The sequence below is a fragment of the Phaseolus vulgaris genome, chromosome 6 (assembly GCF_000499845.2).
Source record: "Phaseolus vulgaris cultivar G19833 chromosome 6, P. vulgaris v2.0, whole genome shotgun sequence".
Classification (NCBI taxonomy): Eukaryota; Viridiplantae; Streptophyta; class Magnoliopsida; order Fabales; family Fabaceae; genus Phaseolus; species Phaseolus vulgaris.
This window is the reverse complement of record NC_023754.2, coordinates 25,361,390-25,379,254: the sequence shown is the minus strand read 5'-3', so window position 1 is coordinate 25,379,254 and position 17,865 is coordinate 25,361,390. Positions and strand designations below refer to the sequence as shown.

The following is a 17,865-nucleotide window of genomic DNA, read 5'->3' as shown; positions in this document are numbered from 1 at the left end:
TTTTTTTTAAGGAATCTATAATTTATAGAAAATGATAGTTTGCCAACTCTATGAATTATATACAATTCTTGATGTGATGGATTTAGAAATAAATATATATAATAAAGGGTAAACTTGTAATTAATTGATATAAAAAAATATCAAAATAATAGTTTTGGGAATTGTAATGTAGTTGTATAAAAAATTGGAGTTGTCCATATATCATTATCCATAATCTATAATCCAAACAATCCACCCTACATCCCAATAAATATTAATATTTTAATTATTTATAAAAAAAATTAATTTTAAAAAATATTTTAATATTTTATATTTCGCTTAAGAATTTTTTTTCAATATTTTAATTTTTTCTTTATTATAAATATTAGTATTTTGTTGGGAGTATAAAGTTATTATCATCGTTTAGATTTTCAATGTTAAGTAGGTTCCACTGTATAGTAAACCTCGGACAAGATCATCGGCACAAACTGTACAACGTGGTAATTGGCATCCTAGGACCATAGGATGCTTGAGGTGCATAGAAAGCATACTATGATTGAGCAACACCTGAACATCGACTGCATAAAAAAGGAAAGAACAAGACAAGGTAAACTCGTGTCTGGTTTTGTTCATACCACTTGTTAATAATGGGGTACCTCAATTCTTAAGCCTCAACATATTCACTCACACTCACTCACAAACCAACCCCATTTTATTTCTTTTTAATTTTTTATGTTTTTCTTTATTCGAACGCGTCCAATTGCAGCATATAAGCTAGCCTTGTATATTCCATTCAGATATATATATATATATATATATATATATATATATATAAAGTTTGTTTTTCAGATCCTTCTGTTTTGCACTCCCGATGCCTTTTCTTGCACCCAGATTTCCACAATTCTGAATAGATTCACACACCAAAGAAAACCATGTAAGTGCCTTTACCCTTCTTTTGTCTCTCCCATCCTTGCATTTTCCCATATGTACTTGTCTTTGCTTCACCTAGCATACCGTGATCTGTATCTTTTTTTTCTTGGATTGTTTGAGTTTGTGATGATTTTGATGAATCTGGAATTGAAATTTGGATCTAGACATTAAATAGAGATTTGATCTTATCGAGTTTCTGGCCGCGCGGGGTGTTATGTTATGTAATGCTGTTGGTGATAAGAACCTCTTTGAATTCATTTGTTCTTGTAATTATCAGATGTTTCGTAATTATTTGCGGCGTCACATTGATGATATCTTGATTCAGGTTTTCAGTTCTACAATGCGTTTGCTAGAGGTTTTCTACGACGCTTTATGTTTGGAATTTTACTTACGATTATCTTACGGACTTTATTTCATTGACTGATAAAATGAACTTTGCCCACTTCTGGTGTAAGTGAAGAAATGGAATTATTGTTCTCATAAGTTCCACCTATGAATCTGGCCAGTGGCCATTAGCCTCTTTTTTTTTTTTTGTTTCTGCTAAGTTTTGATCATTTCTAGAACTTGGACAACATCTCGATTAAATGGCATTAAACAACATGTTTTGTTTCAATTTTTAACTTGGAAATTTTGCCCCTTTTGGAAAGAGGGATTAGATGACATGAATTTCTTTGACCCCCCAATTAATCAAGTATCATTGAATAGAAGTTATGCTGTGTGTAGATAAACAATTTTGAAATTGAACTCTTTTTATTCCGCAGATAACGTAAAATGAGAGGGAGCTTGTGGCAAGTTGGGCAATCAATCACTCGCCGTCTTGCCCACGGTGATAAGAAGACTGTTGCTTGTCGGTATTTTGCCAATGAAGCGGAGCTGAAAAGGACAGTTCTTTATGATTTCCATGTGGCTAATGGAGGGAAGATGGTGCCATTTGCTGGATGGAGCATGCCAATTCAATACAAGGACTCAATCATGGACTCGACCCTAAACTGTAGGGAGAATGGTAGCCTTTTTGATGTTTCTCATATGTGCGGGCTAAGCCTCAAGGGAAAGGACTCTGTCCAATTCCTTGAAAAGCTTGTTATTGCTGATGTTGCTGGGCTTGCCCCTGGAGCTGGTTCATTGACTGTCTTCACAAATGAAAAAGGAGGGGCAATTGATGATTCAGTGATTACCAAGGTAAAAGATGACCACATATACTTGGTTGTGAATGCTGGGTGTAGGGATAAAGATCTGGCTCATATTGAGGAGCATATGAAGGCATTCAAGGCAAAAGGTGGTGATGTGTCATGGCACATCCATGATGAGAGATCTCTTCTTGCTCTGCAGGTCACATATCACACTCTTGTACATTTACATCATGACACACACTTTGAGCTTGCTGCTATTGAGTTAACAACCTCCATTTTGGTGTTATTTTTTAGAGTACTACTTCAGTCTACTATCATCTCACCTGCCCTGTACATAGTTGGATGTTTTGTAATTGCACCACACTGCTCGTATATCTTTCCCATAACTTGTCGTGTGAAAAATGGTGTTCATCTCTCTCTTAATATTATATGCTATTAGCCCCACCTATTTAAAACCTATGAAGAGAAAGGCACATAAAATTTTCCTATGACAAGATCGTGTGAAATTTCAACTTGAAAGAATACTCTCTTTTAAACTGACTACTGAATTGAGGGAGTTTTAAATCAATGAACTGTTCTTCACTTTAAAATTAACAAATAACCAATATTTCCTTTGTAGCAGGGTCCCCTTGCTGCTCCAGTTCTTCAACACCTGACGAAAGAGGATTTAAGCAAGATGTACTTTGGGGAATTCCGTGTGTTGGACATCAATGGTGTGCAGTGCTTTCTCACAAGAACAGGGTATACTTTCATGTGGTTTTCTTTCAGTAACATTAGCAATTCACCTTGTAAAGCTCAAGTGAGATGTATTAATGCTACGTGAAATTCTCTCTTGTATGTATCACTTTCGCTTCATCAATGTTAAAAAACTTTCCTTATAGTTATTTAGTGACTGTAATTTGATAATTTCAGTTAGTTCTTTTCTGTTGTTATCTAATGGCAGAATGCTTGATCCCAATGGTAGTACTATGCATAATAACACCCTCTTTATAGAGAATTTCAGGTATACTGGGGAAGATGGATTTGAAATATCAATTCCCTCCGAGAGTGCAGTGGATCTTTCCAAGGCAATTCTGGAAAAATCTGAAGGGAAGATAAGGCTGACAGGATTAGGTGCTCGAGATAGTCTTCGTCTTGAAGCTGGATTGTGTTTATATGGCAATGACTTAGAACAGCACATTACACCTATTGAGGCAGGACTGACATGGGCCATAGGGAAGAGAAGGAGAGCAGAAGGGGGTTTTCTAGGAGCTGATGTTATACTAAAACAGCTTGAAGAAGGTCCTAAGATCAGGCGTGCTGGTTTCTTTTCTTCTGGCCCTCCTCCGAGAAGCCACAGTGAGATTCAAGATGAAGGGGGGAACACCATTGGGGAGATCACCAGTGGCGGATTCAGCCCTTGCCTCAAGAAGAACATTGCCATGGGATATGTAAAATCAGGATTGCACAAGGCAGGCACCAAAGTACAGATTATTATTCGAGGAAAGTCTAATGAAGGAGTTGTTACAAAGATGCCATTTGTACCAACAAAATACTATAAGTCGTCCTGATTTACTTATGAGGTCTCACCTTGAACCTTCCCAATCTCTGGAAGTTGTAGTGAATTTCTATGCCATTGTCCTACCCACATCAAGTACAAGGAGGATGCCTTGCATTAATAACTCAATATCATTCGAACGTGTATGATAGTTGAGTGTTTTCTTGAAATTTTCTGACATTGTTTCCGCAAACTTTCACACTGAAGTCAATATGACATCTACAGAATTCGAAGTGGACATGTATTCACTGCATGACTTGTGTTAGCTATTTCATTTCTTTTATGTCATTTTATTATTTTGAGGTGATATCAGCTGCATATCATTCACAATAATAATATTTTTTAAAGTGATAAAATATAATAGGGTGAGAAAAGAGTTATGTGTATACTTCTTAATATTCATTTTTATTTATTGGTGTTTACGTGATGATAATTAATCATGACTTAAATAACTAAATATAATAATTGATTAGTTTAATTATAACCATTGACTAGTAGTTTAGCAAATTAACCGCTTAACATTAATTAGCCGTTCTCCAATGATTTGTCGTTTTAGTCATGTAGAATTTTCATTGTATAATTGTTAATCATGACTTGGTTACCGACTTATGGAAGTTATAACGACATCCAGATATGTCCTGTCGTCATTCGGGTAAGGTGCAGGATAGGTACAATAATAATAATATATTAGTTTTGTTAAATTTATACGAAAAAATTAGGATGATAAAGTGAGGCGGGCCGGTCCTCTGAAACAAATGATGGGTGGACTGCTTATTTCAGTTCGCTGGTCCGCTTAGGTCTGTCCCGCATAATTCGTAGTCCGTGCGGGTCAAGTGCGGAGCGGGACGGGTTGACCCGCATAACTTTAAAATATATAATTTTTTTTCTACACTTTCATATTTTCTTCATGTAGTCTCATATTTTACATTCTGAAATTTTTAATAACATCTTACTATGCATGTTTCATGAAAATAATATTATGAGACAATTTACCTAATGTATTTAAACAAATCAAAAATCAAAAATTTTATTTAAAAAATTATTTTTTTAATAAATATTTCTTATGCGGACTGGTCGTAGATACGCAGACCAACCCTTATGTGGGACAAACTAAAAAAATCAGCTCGCAAATTCTATGCAAGACGGACCAATCCAACCACTTTTTGCAGGCCAAGTACGGGACAAGCCTACGCAGGACAGGTCAGCCCACATTGGCACCCGTAGAAAAAATTCACATGATATCTCAAATCACAATTAAAAAATTAAATTACTCATATCTCCTTTTTCTAAGATAATATTGTTTTTTTTTTTTAGGAATTTCGGATCATAAACTGATCTAGTCACGGGTTTTTCTAAGATGATAATATGTTGGTTTATGTTAAGATATGATACAGATAAAAAAATATTAAAGCTTCATGGAAAAATCAGACATCAGATTATATCTCTGGCTAGAGTAAAAGAAGAAACAGAGAATCAACGGAAAGAAGTAATCAATTCTTTGAATAAAAAATGTAATAGAAAAATCAAGAAAAGGGTGAAAGTTATCCGCACGTGGATCAGTCAATTGTAACAGTAAGTCAGTAACCAGACGCTAACTTTGGGGATAACGGTGAATAAATTAGAAAACTGTTGAATACATGAACGTTTAATGGAGATTTAATGCGAATTGAATGTGTATTAAAATTATTTGATAGTATTTATGTAACGTTTTGTATTAGTAACAATTAGAATATTGTTATAGAATTTGAAGAGTTATATATAAAACCCTTCTCCAATACCCCCAATAGAACCCCACTTCTCCTCGTCACCAATTGCCGAATGCTTGTTGATTCTTAAAGTCAGGTATCAGCCGCACACAGTAGTCATAACAAAACTTGTGGTTGAAGATAATGATATATTGATAATTTCAGTTCTTTGATAATATTTTTATATATATTTAATTATAAATTTATTTTTTATTATATATTATATATATTTATTTCTAAATCCATTATATCTATATAATTTCAATAGTTTTGAAAGTATATTTTCTCTGTAGTTATGTAAAGCCATTGGTAGGCTATGTAAAGATAAAAATCTTTTTAATTGTTGTAAATATGGTTTTATATATTCCAATAACTTTAGTGAAGTTTATTCTCATTTTGTTTTCATTGGTTTTTACTAATTCATAGTAAAAATATATTCGAAAAAAAATAAATTATAACACTTTGCAAATTTGAATATATGCAGAGTATTTTATAAAATCTGGTACCAAATGATTTAATGATCTTCAATTGCAAATATTTAAAATTTATAGATTATTTACATTTCAATCACTCTTCCAATTTCAAATTTGTAAATTTTTATTATTTTAAAAATTGTACAAAAATTAATTGTTTAATATTGTTGAAAAGTGAAAAGACTTTTGGAATACTAAAACATCTCTTATTTATTATAACATAATCTCTTATTTATTATAACATTTGCTCAACCAAAAGTTGCAAACATCACTGCGAGCACACATCTATAAATATATATACACTTTTTTTTTTACATTCCACTTTTTTTTTTACATAATTTTTCCTTTAACTCTCTCTTTTTTTTTTTTTTCCTTTAACAAACGCATGACAACACCAATAACATTATCAAATAAAAAAGTAACTTTCATCATGAAAAATTTGAAGAATGAGATATCTTATTTGTTGATTTTCAGTTGTTTTAAGTGTGACATTTTTCTTCTAAATTTTGACAAGAACTTTTACTAGGTAGATCGTGTTTTTTCTATTGATTTTGAATAATTTAGTTGAACCATATTGTTAACTCCCATGTTGTCACCTTTAAAATGGATTTATTTAACTCATTGATTATGTTGATTTGAATTTAGAAACTTCAATGGTTTTAAAGACAATCACCATATTTTATTATAGTACGTTGGCGACACTTACTTTCACATAACTTGTTCTTAAGGGAGACCCCATGCCATTTTTGGTGACGAAATTTTATGATCTTCCTCAGAGACATCTCTTTCTACCTTTGCGAGTTATCACAAAGCACCATAAAGAATGAACATGATTATCATGGTTATAATGCTTAACACCAATAACATAAAAGAATATATATATATATATATATATATATATATATATATAATGCATATAATTAATAAATAAGGATAAAACAACTTTCTTTTGGTTTCCACCAAAGAGAAACCTATACCGAAAGAGTTGTAAGAAAAAGAAAAATGTAAAACATAAATTCTTTACAAAAGGACAATCATGTTCATTATGTCATGGTACTTTGTAATAACTCGCAAAGGCAGAAGGAAATGTCTCTAAAGGCGATCATAAAATTTCTCTACTGACAATGGTGTGGGGTCTCCCTTGAAAACAAGTTATGTGAAAGTAGGAGTTGTCAAAGTACCATAATAAAATATGGTGGTCATTTAAAATTATTGAAGTTTTTGTATTCGATCCACCCTTACGTGATCATTGGGCTTAATAAATCCATGTTATAGGTGATAACATGTGTGTTTCCTTTGTAGTTCGCCAAATATCATTGCGGACTAAGTTTCATTTCAAATTCAATAGGCATGGTCATGGCCAACGGTCTTGTCAAATTTTTTAAAAAAAATGTGAGACACTTGAAAAATAACCACTTAAAACAGATAAATAAGATACCTCATCCTTCAAGTTCATTCTAGTGAAACTTAATTTAGTTTTCCAGTTGATAATGTTCTTGGTTGTTAAAGACAAGAAAAGAGAAAGAATGGATTAGAAAAGAAGTTATGTGGACAAAATGTCAATAGATTGCATACTATTGAATTTAAATTATCTCGAATATTTATTTCATATATTGAATATTCCAAAAATTATCAAGACCAAACACATAAAGATAACTTAAGTCATATAACATAAAATTGTTTATTGGACTTTGATAAATGTTTTGTTTTGTAATGTTGGAGGAGCATGAAGTTCTTGTAAAAGTCACGGACGGTTTCATCCTGAAGTCTTTTTTTTTTTTTTTGCTTGGATGATAGGATATAAACACTGATAATCATATTTAAATGTCAATCATGTTAGTAAGTTTGGCGATATGGATTGGACAATGTGGTATTCTTGATGTTGAGCACATACATGAAATTATACTAATTAAGGCATGTTATTGATTAATTAAAAAACTTTTATTTATACAATTATATCTTGGTAGTTGATATATTTATTGATTTCAATTAGAATTAATTAGTATATGTTTTTTAAGCTTAAACGCAATGAATACAATCTTGAAGAATAATGAACTTATTCTTACTAAGTTTGTACTTTTAATTTTCAAGAGTATTCTAGAAAAAAAAAATTTATTAAGTAGGTTGAACACCTTCATTGAAATATATATATATATATATATATATATATATATTGTATAAAGTGATATCTTCGCTTTAGTTGTGTAATGTTGGGTTTAAAGACATAAATAACTATACATATTCTTTCCTTCTTCAACTTTTAAGTAATCTCTTTAAAATAAAAAATAAAATAAAAATTGCAATTTTTGTCAATACTTAAAATTGTGATTGTAAACAAAGACTTATTACAAACAGTGATATTCACTTATATCACGGCTAAAAAATTAATATATAAATTTTAGATCATAATTTTATTGTTATCTAAAATAATATTTGTTATAGTGAATTTATTATAAAAGAAGAAATTATGTATATATATTTATAGATATGTGCAAGTTCGCTGTTTTAACTTTTCAATATGTTTTGGTGGTATAGTATATACCAGATGTTTTGATATTTCAAAAAGTATTTTCAGTTCTCAAAATTAAACAATTAATTTTTGTGTAATTTTCAAAAGTAATATCATTAAATTATTTTTGGTGTTAGATCTTGCAGTAACTTACAACAATGCTATAATTTCTTTTGCTTATTAGTGAAACCAAAGCATAATGAGAAATAAATTGCACATTTTGCATACACCACTTTGACTATATTACCGTACCACTTTGACTATTACATGTGTATTTTCATCTGTCACATTCTTTCTTTAAAATACTCAGAAATTTGAAGTTCTAATTCTGCATTTATGGTAGTGTCCCACTAGTAAACTGACAAGTCTACACACGGTAGTTGCCAGATTAGGTAAAAGATGACAAGGGAGTTGTAATAACGTGACCAGAAAATGAGAAAAGTTTCTTTCAAACAGTAATCAGTAAAATACACACATTTCACACTGTTATAATAATATAAGTTTATAATAATATAATAATAATGTGAAGTATATGATTTTACAGTTATATCAGCACCCCGAGAAAATTGCCACACATTTTTTCTCTCTTTATAATGGTGAGTCAGAGCAGATTAATAATTTCTTTGCACGCGTGTCCGCAAAAGCAGCAAGAAATATACTACAAGTTTGATAAAAAAAAACTAAACTAGAAGAAAAAACCAAATAAAATTGAATCAAAGAATGGATTAATTGTTAGGTAATTATATTACAAGAAAAAAGTCAGAAGAGTTTGCTAGCGAATTCATCGATTGTTGTTCCCTCTACCCGAGAATAAGCAGATTTTCTTGCAAGATCTCTGAGTTGGGACAAACTCCTTCCCAATTTCAAAGCCAACTTCATTTCAAACAACTCCCCATTCTCCCTTTGATCCTCATCTTTCTCCATCGTGTCTTCTATCGAGTTCTCCAACTGTTTGAAAAATCCACCACAGTTTCTATACATTTCAGACACCATCCCCACTTGACCTCCATGCTCCAAAGCATTAACAGTTGTTGCTAATGCCCCTCCGATAACTGCTACTATAGCTGGCCATGATGAACCTTCCCTCACACATGCTGATCCCACAGCGGCAATGCCAGTGAGTAAAGGCCCTGCAATGGCCAAACTCTTGTTGATCTTCAACACCAAGTTTCCTAACCTCTCATAGTCCTTCATGTCCTTCTCTTTCACCACTTCCAAAACATTCCTAAGCTCCATTTCCAACCCCTTATTCCACCCATTATTCTTCCCTTGTTGTTTTGCTTCCTGGTATTTTGAGCTGTTGATTCCTTTTGGCGTTGAAGGCCACCACACTGCTGGCTCAAACTTCTTAGGGAATTTTTCAAGCATGGCTCCTAACAAAGGAAGTGGGTACGCTTTGTCTAGGGCCAAAACTCTCTCCATCGCGTCCTTCACGTCTTCCTCGGTAGGGTTTCCAATGGCTATCGTGGTTTCGATGTGGGACTGGAGCTGCTTGAACAACCTCGTAGCATTTCTTTGCTCCTCGGCAAGCTGTGAGGGCTGTATTTTGTTCATGACCACCAACATCCCCGTGGAGGCGGAGAACAAGAGCGTGGAGGATATTTTGAGAGCCAACAGCGGCGCCCCGCCGCCGCCGATGGAGGCAGCAAGGCCGACCATGGCGGAGGCGGTGAGTGTGAGCATGTTGACGGAGTTCAAGAGAAGTGTGTTCCAGTTGTCACGTTGGTCACCAATGTTGTGATGCATCTCCACTCTGTCGGCCACGGCTTCGAGAATTGCGTAGAGTTTAATAATGGTGGCTTTTGAGGTTGTGGAGGTGGTGGTGGAGTTGTTGCCTGAATTGTCTTGGAGTATTGGGATTGCGTGGGAGAAACCGTTTAGCTCTTCAAACAGTTTTCGACTTGGTTTTGGGTTTGGTGGCACAGAAAGAGGAATAGAAAGTGTTTTTGGGAGGTGGAGAGAGGATTTAACTGTTGACGGTGATGGTGATGTTGAACAAAAGGAGTTAGAAAGCAAAGATGAAATTTGTAAGGAAGTCATAGTGCTTTAGATCTGATGTTGTGGATTTGATTTGAGTTGATGTTGTTGGTGTTGGTGGCGAAGAGTTGTATATATAGAGGAGTTTATGTGTGAATAGGAGGATGAAAAGAGAGGGTCAGACATGGAAAATGTTGACCGGATGATATGGGCTTTGACTTTTTGCTGTGATTTTGTTTCCATCTTCGTTCAAACTAAAGGGTCTCCTACTCGGAATGCCTCGGTCTCCATTGCGATGTAGTAGTTGTTTTGCAATGAAATCGAGAGTTGAACTTCGTGGTTCGCAAGATCTTATTATAAAACAACTTGTTTGTTCTTCGAGGCTAGTATATTTTATGCCACACCTGACGATAAAAGTGTCAACCACATCTAAGTTTGAGTTTGGTAGCCTCTCTTAAATTGGACAACAAAGTTTGACAAGTTTATACACACGAGAGAACCAAAAAACTGAGACAAAATGTGGAGGAAAAAGTGAGTGTGTAATTTTATTTTATTTTTTTATGAAAAAATATCATGCCAATAATGTTATTTTAAAATTTAAACTGCCCATGGCAAATAAGTTATCGTCTACGTATGCTTTCACATATTAAAATCAATGACGACAGAGTGACGTCTTATTTTACTTTTAAATGTTATTATTTATTTATTTATTTTCTTTATAGTCAACTTAATATATTTTGATTAAAAATTAAAATGAAATCTATGCACATCAAGGATATTGCAAAATAAATAAACAACATGTATATAAGATGCAAATAGGAGACTCACAAGTTCACCTAACACTGTATCTCACAGAAGCAATGTTCAACGTCCGTTCAGAATTTCTTAACGAAGGTTTCAATTAATTTATTTTGGAAAAATCGCCAGCTCTTGAGGATGAAAATATGGATATGCAGGTAACACATATTTATTAACCAGCAAGGTATTTTATACGGAAGTCATCAAAATTACTCAGCATATTTGAGTTTTAATTTACTGTTTCAATGTAGATCCTACGAAATCACTTTTTTTTATACTATATATGCTTCGTTTTAGAGATTTCAATTAGTTATAATTTTAGGACTATAACTTAATTTGGTAATCCTTTTTTGAAACACGTTTGGAATAGCTTAAGTCATTAATTCAGATTTTTTGTGGGGAAAACATTTAATTGAGAATTATTAATAATTTAATAGTATTCGACAATTTGCTTACATTTGCAGAATTATTTTTTTTAATAAGTTGATTTTATGTATTTTGACATTTATAGATTATGATTATTTTTCAACAGTTATTTCTCAAATTATCCTCAAATTTAGAAATAACTTTTTCTCTCTTGAAGCTTGAGATGCATACCATTTTTATTTTTTTTGTATTTTTCTTATATTTAAAGGAAACTGACTAATTTAAAATCACTCTTTGACACACTTATTCAAATAAAATTAATTGTAATTGCAATTGATTCAAACAATAATAAATTATAATATAATTAATTATTAAAATAACTGAATTTTCATAACTATTTCAAATATATTTTCTGATATGAACCCTAATATGTTTTGTTATGCTTTATTTTGAGTGAGGAAGGGTTAATGTCTTAATGAGAGTGCACAAGTTTCTCCTCCGGCAAACTATAACCAAATTATATTTCTTTTGTTATTTTTTTTTTAACCAGAGAAAATATCTTATCACTATAATTTGCAAAATGAAATAGTTTTCGAGATATATATATATTCCAAAATTGAAGAATGAGACAATAAAAGGAGACAAGAAAACGTTTATAATATATCGAAATAAGAAATTGTCAACAGGACGATTTCCAAATTCAATAAGTTGGTTCTGTTGGGAACGGTATGTTTCTATTGATATTTAATTCAAAACTAGAATAGTCAATGATTTACTATATGTTCAAATAAATTATTCCACGCCTCGCCTAGTAAACCACTCTTAATTATTTTACATCCTTCTTTTAATTTCTAATAATAAATTCCTTTCTTTTTCTGCTTTCTGATCTAATATCCTACAAATGTAATGGAGAATGCAAATCTATTAAAAGTAATGTGAACTAAGCATCATTCCATACACCTCAAATCTTATACAATAAAATTACACTTTCATCAAACTATAACCTCTCACTTTTTCATGTTAGATAATATACATCCACTATATACATTTCAAAAATGAAGAGAATGGTATGTAAATAATTAAACAAAAAAAATAAAAATAAAAATGTTTCATCTTAGAAGAGTTTGCTAGCGAATTCATCTATCTCCCTCTCTTCTATACGACATGAAGCAGATTTTGAAGCAAGTTGTCTCAGCTCTGATACACTTCTTCCCAATTGCAAGGCCATCTTCAATTCAAACAGCTCCCCATTTTCTCTTTTCTCCAAGTCTTTCTCTTCAATTGTGGCTTCAATTGTCTCTTCCAAGAGCTGGAAAAATCCACCACAGTTTCTGTACATTTCATACACCATTCCAACTTGCCCTCCATGCTCAAAAGCATTCACCACTGTAGCCAAGGCCCCTGCCACCACAGGAACGAAACCGTCTCCTGATAACACAGACCCTAATGCTGCAATTCCAGTGAGCAAAGGTGCTGAAATAGCTAAACCCTTGTTTATCTTCAGTGCAATGTTCCCCAACCTCTCATAGTCTTCCATGTCTTTTCTCTTCACCACTTCCATAACCTCCCTCATTTCCTCTTCCAACTCCACATTCCATCCATTATTCTTCTTAATTTTCATCTGTGCTTTCTTAATGTTCAATCCACTTTGTGGCCACCATCTAGCAGCTTCAAACTTTTCAGGAAACTTTTCAAGCATTGCTCCTCCTAACAAAGGCATTGGATAAGCTTTGTCCAACGCCAAAACCCTCTCCATAGCACCCCTCACGTCACTTTCACTGGGATTTCCAACAGCGATTGTGGTTTGGATCTGTGCCTGAAGCTGCTTAAAAAGTCTTGCAGCATTTCTTTGTTCCTCGGCAAGTTGTGAGGGTTGGATTTTGTTGGTAGCAAGTAGCATCCCAGTGGCTGCAGAAAACAAAAGAGCAGATGATAGTTTAAGAGCCAAAAGTGGTGCACCTTCACAACTTCCCGCGCCTGCAACACCAGCCATGGTTGAGGCCGTGAGCGTTAGCATGTTGATGGAGTTTAACAAGAGGGTGTTCCAATTGTTGCGTTGTTCTCCAACGTTGGTATGCATTTCAATTCTGTCAGCCACAGCCTCCAAGATTGCGTAGAGTTGAATAATGGCCTCAGAATTTATAGTGTTACATAGATCACCATCGTGCAGTATTTTGTTGGTGTCATTCTTTTCCGCAAAAGAGGATTTATAATTGTCTGTGACTGTGAATTTTCCAAATTCCTCAACCATACTTCTCCTAGATGATGCTACTTTGGGAACTGAAAAGGAGACTCCAGCAGGTAGTTTAGGGACATTGATAGAACAATTGATTCTCTTCAAAGAAGAAGAAGAAGATGATGAAGAAGAAGAATGTAAAGGGTTTAGTATGGAAACCCGTAAGGAAGACATGTTGTATAGGTGAGATTGGAAGATTTTGTGTTTAGTTTGTGAAAGGTGTTGAATGAAGAAATTGTGAAGGTTAGGTAGGTGTATATATAATAAGGTGGAAGAGAAGAGAAGGTGGTAGATGGGGAGAAAAAAAATTAAGGAGCTGATTGGGTCCACAAACACATATTTGCTTATGTCAGGTTGACCACTTCCTGTTCAAATATTGTACCCAATCGCCAGGTCTTAACATCATGCTAACGTTGTTCGGTATACTTTCGTTTTACATTGAAATTAACAATCACAAAAACGCGGAATAAACTTCCCTTTTATACCCTTTACATCGTTTTGTGTTGTGTAAATATATACCTATAGATTACAGGATTATAGATTTTACAATGGAGAAAAGGAAATAAAAATAATTAGATTAACCTTTATATTTAATTTGAAAATATAAAATATATCTATTGTCTGATATTAATAATACAGTAAATAATATTTTTTATTATTTTTTTTAACTTTTTAATATTTGTTCAATAGTATTATTTGATATAATATAATATAATATTTTATTTTATTTTTCTTTAAACTTCAATAATCTTCTTCAAGCTAGATTGAGGAGTTTGATTGATCTAACTAGGGTTAATAGTAAACATGAAATTCTCTTAGTTACATCACATCTTGGTAAATACTTGTTCTTGATTAAAAAAATATAAGTTAATTTTATGAAATTTTGAAAATAGTTCAAATTATCATTTTGTTTTCATTATTTCAAAGATGATACTTAAACACATCTTTATCATAATGAATGAATGTTCTATTTGGAATAAAGTTTTTTTCTATCTTGTATTCTAAATTTTTTCAAAATTACCAGGGACAAACATAATTATTAAAGAATTTTCTCTATGAAATAACATCCAAAGACTATCCACAAGCTAACACTCAAGATTTTATTTTATTTTATAAAGAATATATTAATATATAATATCATTCTAAGAGATAATAGTCGTCTAAATCTTAGCATCTTGATTCAGTGATACATTCTTGCATTGATTAATGTAATGTTTAGGTTTTTCATACTTTCAACACTCAATAGTCTTTGAGTTGTGAGAACTTCAATCATTATTAAATTATAGTCAATTAATTTGTTATACTCATATTCTTTGGTTACATTTCTTCCTTTTGAATCTATGTAAAAATTAAAGAGTTCAATGATTCATTCAACTCTCTTAAATCTCTCTTTCTTAAGAACCAAGTCACAATATTGTTGAATTTACTTCTTAACAAACTATATGTATAGTTGTGACAATATCATTTCAACTTTGATAAAGAATAAAAAAGTACCCATATTCATACTTCTTTATGAAAATCAGTTCCAATCAAACTCAATTGAATTGTGAGACACTACAAGAAAATCATAAAATAGAAACCAATTTTTAGAGACCAAAATAATTAGTTGCAATAATAACTAAATTAGAGACCTGAGAACTAAAAAGAAATTTGGTTTTTAAATTAATTTCTATGATTGTTAAATAATTTCTAAATTGATATCTAATTAGCAACCAAGGTTTTAACAACCAATTATTTAGTTTCTAAATTTGGTCTCTAAAACCTTTGTTGCTTATTAGATACCAATTTAAAAATTATATAACAATAATAGAAACTAATTTAGAAACCATTTTTTTTTTAATTTCTAAAATGGTCTATAATTTAATTACTATTGCAACTAATTATTTTGGTATCTAAAAATTGATTTCTATTTCATGATTGTCTAGTGAGAATATTAAATTTATTAAGATGTTGGGTCGTTAATATCTCTTATTCATTCCCAAATCAAACAATTGTCTCATCAAATTTTATTTGAGAGACTAAAGGCTTTTTCTTACATATTTGGAAATATTAAATTTAAAACTAGTTCTATATGCTTCTTTTGCCGAATTGGAAGCAACATGCTGTAATAGCATCAAACAAATAACCCAAAGGGTTTGTCTAAAAAAACAAATTAATATTATTTTTTTTAGAGAGATTGATAAAATTTCTTCTAATAGAGATAATATTTTATTTTACATCTTCCAACTATAAAGTTCTCAATTCTCAATTTCCAACAGAGAATATTAAAGAATTAAAATGTAAAAAATATTATATCAAATATAATACTTTATTAAAAAAATTATTTAAGATTTTAGAATGAAATATAGGAATTCATGATAAATTTATTTAAATTTAAAGAAAAATAGTGAAATTTTTAATATAATTTATAGAGTTTTATAGGATGCAGTTGAGTATAAAATTTGAGAAAGGAAAATTATCAAAAAAAAATTATCAATAATAAAAAAAATAATAAATATGAACCACTTTAGGAATGATCAAATCCTTATACATGAACTAAACCATAACTTCTCTCACTAGACTTTTTTATTTGTGACTAGACTTACTGTTAATATATTTAATTTTTGTGGTAAATATGGTCATACTGAGACTGTTTGTTTTCACAAAGTGGGTTTTCCTTCTGGTAATATTAAAACCTCAAAGTTTTCTTTTACTAGAAAAGTCTGCACTTTTTGTAATCGTCTTGGCCACACTGTTGACACCTGTTATAAAAAGCATGGGTTCCCTCCTGGCTACAAATTCACCAATTGGACATCCCAAGCCAATAATATGATTACTACTGACACTTTTCTGAGCTTTTTCCTAAAGAACAGGATGTAATGGGGATTCAACTTACATCACAACAGTGCCAATTCCTTACCAACATTTTGCGTCAGCAAAACCTTGAGAATCCTGCCTTTCACACTCAAATTAATCAAGTCGGCAACATTTCTACGGATGAAATCCCCAATATTGAGCATTCTTCAACAGGTAAGTTTCTCTCTTCACTATCTTCTATAAAAGAATCTTGGATTATTGATTCTGGTGCCACTGATCATGTTTGTCATAATTTGAACGTTTTTACTACTTATACTAAAATTAAATCTGTCTTAATTAGTCTTCCAAATGGCCAAACTGTTTATGCCACATATTCTGGTTTAGTACGTTTTTCTGATCAGTTTTATTTGTCTGATGTGTTATACGTGCTTCATTTTCAATTAAACTTAATCTCTATTTCTAAACTCACACACCAACTTAAATGCACTTTAACTTTCACTTCAACCCACTGCATTATACAAGACAATCTCACTCAAGAGAGGATTGGTACAGTTAAAGCCACCGCTGGCTTGTACCTTCTCACTACCTTGCCTGCTTCTAGTCAATCTAAACCGCATTGTTTTGCTCCTTTTATTAATTGTAATATCACAGACAAAACACTATGGCATTATAGACTAGGACACCCTTCACATGAAAGATTACATGTCTTAAGCAAACAATACTCTTTTATTACTATTGATACTCATCATGTATGTGACACTTGTAGTCGTGCAAAACAGAGAAAACTTCCTTTCACTTTAAGTAATACTGTTACCTCTGCTATTTTTGATCTTGTACACTTTGATATTTGGGGACCATGTTCCATAATTTCTATGCAAGGTTTTCGTTATTTCTTGACTATTGTTGATGATTACTCGCGTTATACTTGGGTTATTCTGCTGCATAACAAATCTGAAGTGCGTTAGCACATCATTAACTTCACTGTTTTCGTTCAAAATCATTTCAAAACTAATATCAAAACGATTCGTACTGACAATGGTGTTGAGTTTGCTATGTCAAATTTTTATGCTTCAAAGGGAATTATACATCAAAAATCTTGTGTTGAAACACCACAACAAAATGGCATTGTAGAATGTAAACATCAACACATACTAAATGTAACCCGGGCTTTACTTTTTCAAGCAAATCTTCCTCCTATTTTTTGGGAATTTGCTGTAAATCATGTTGTTTTCTTAATAAATGCTATTCCTACTCCATTACTTGATAACATCACTCCTGATGAAAAGTTGTTTGGAAAACCATATGACATTTCCTTTCTAAAAGTGTTTGGTTGTCTCTGTTATGCTAGTACCATTACTGCACATAGGAAAAAATTAGATGATAGATCTA

At 32.0% G+C, this 17,865-nt stretch overlaps 3 protein-coding genes across 3 annotated transcripts; 1 reads left to right on the top strand and 2 right to left on the bottom strand.

Annotated features, from left to right (window-relative positions):
* The first annotated feature begins 583 nt into the window (after positions 1–583).
* LOC137832219 (aminomethyltransferase, mitochondrial-like) lies at positions 584–3,883 on the top strand. The gene is made up of 4 exons (XM_068640262.1): positions 584–913; positions 1,671–2,238; positions 2,662–2,780; positions 3,043–3,883. The coding sequence occupies exons 2-4, from the start codon at positions 1,681–1,683 to the stop codon at positions 3,587–3,589; spliced, it is 1,224 nt and encodes a 407-aa protein (XP_068496363.1). The 5' UTR covers positions 584–913; positions 1,671–1,680; the 3' UTR covers positions 3,590–3,883.
* Positions 3,884–9,006: 5,123 nt separating this feature from the next.
* Positions 9,007–10,583, bottom strand: LOC137832218 (probable F-box protein At4g22030). Its single transcript, XM_068640261.1, has one exon. It carries the CDS (start codon positions 10,341–10,343, stop codon positions 9,063–9,065), a length of 1,281 nt encoding a protein of 426 aa, XP_068496362.1. The 5' UTR covers positions 10,344–10,583; the 3' UTR covers positions 9,007–9,062.
* A 1,788-nt stretch (positions 10,584–12,371) lies between these two features.
* LOC137832216 (probable F-box protein At4g22030) lies at positions 12,372–13,906 on the bottom strand. Its single transcript, XM_068640259.1, has one exon. The coding sequence runs from the start codon at positions 13,852–13,854 to the stop codon at positions 12,559–12,561; it is 1,296 nt and encodes a 431-aa protein (XP_068496360.1). The 5' UTR covers positions 13,855–13,906; the 3' UTR covers positions 12,372–12,558.
* Between the last annotated feature and the right edge of the window lie 3,959 nt (positions 13,907–17,865).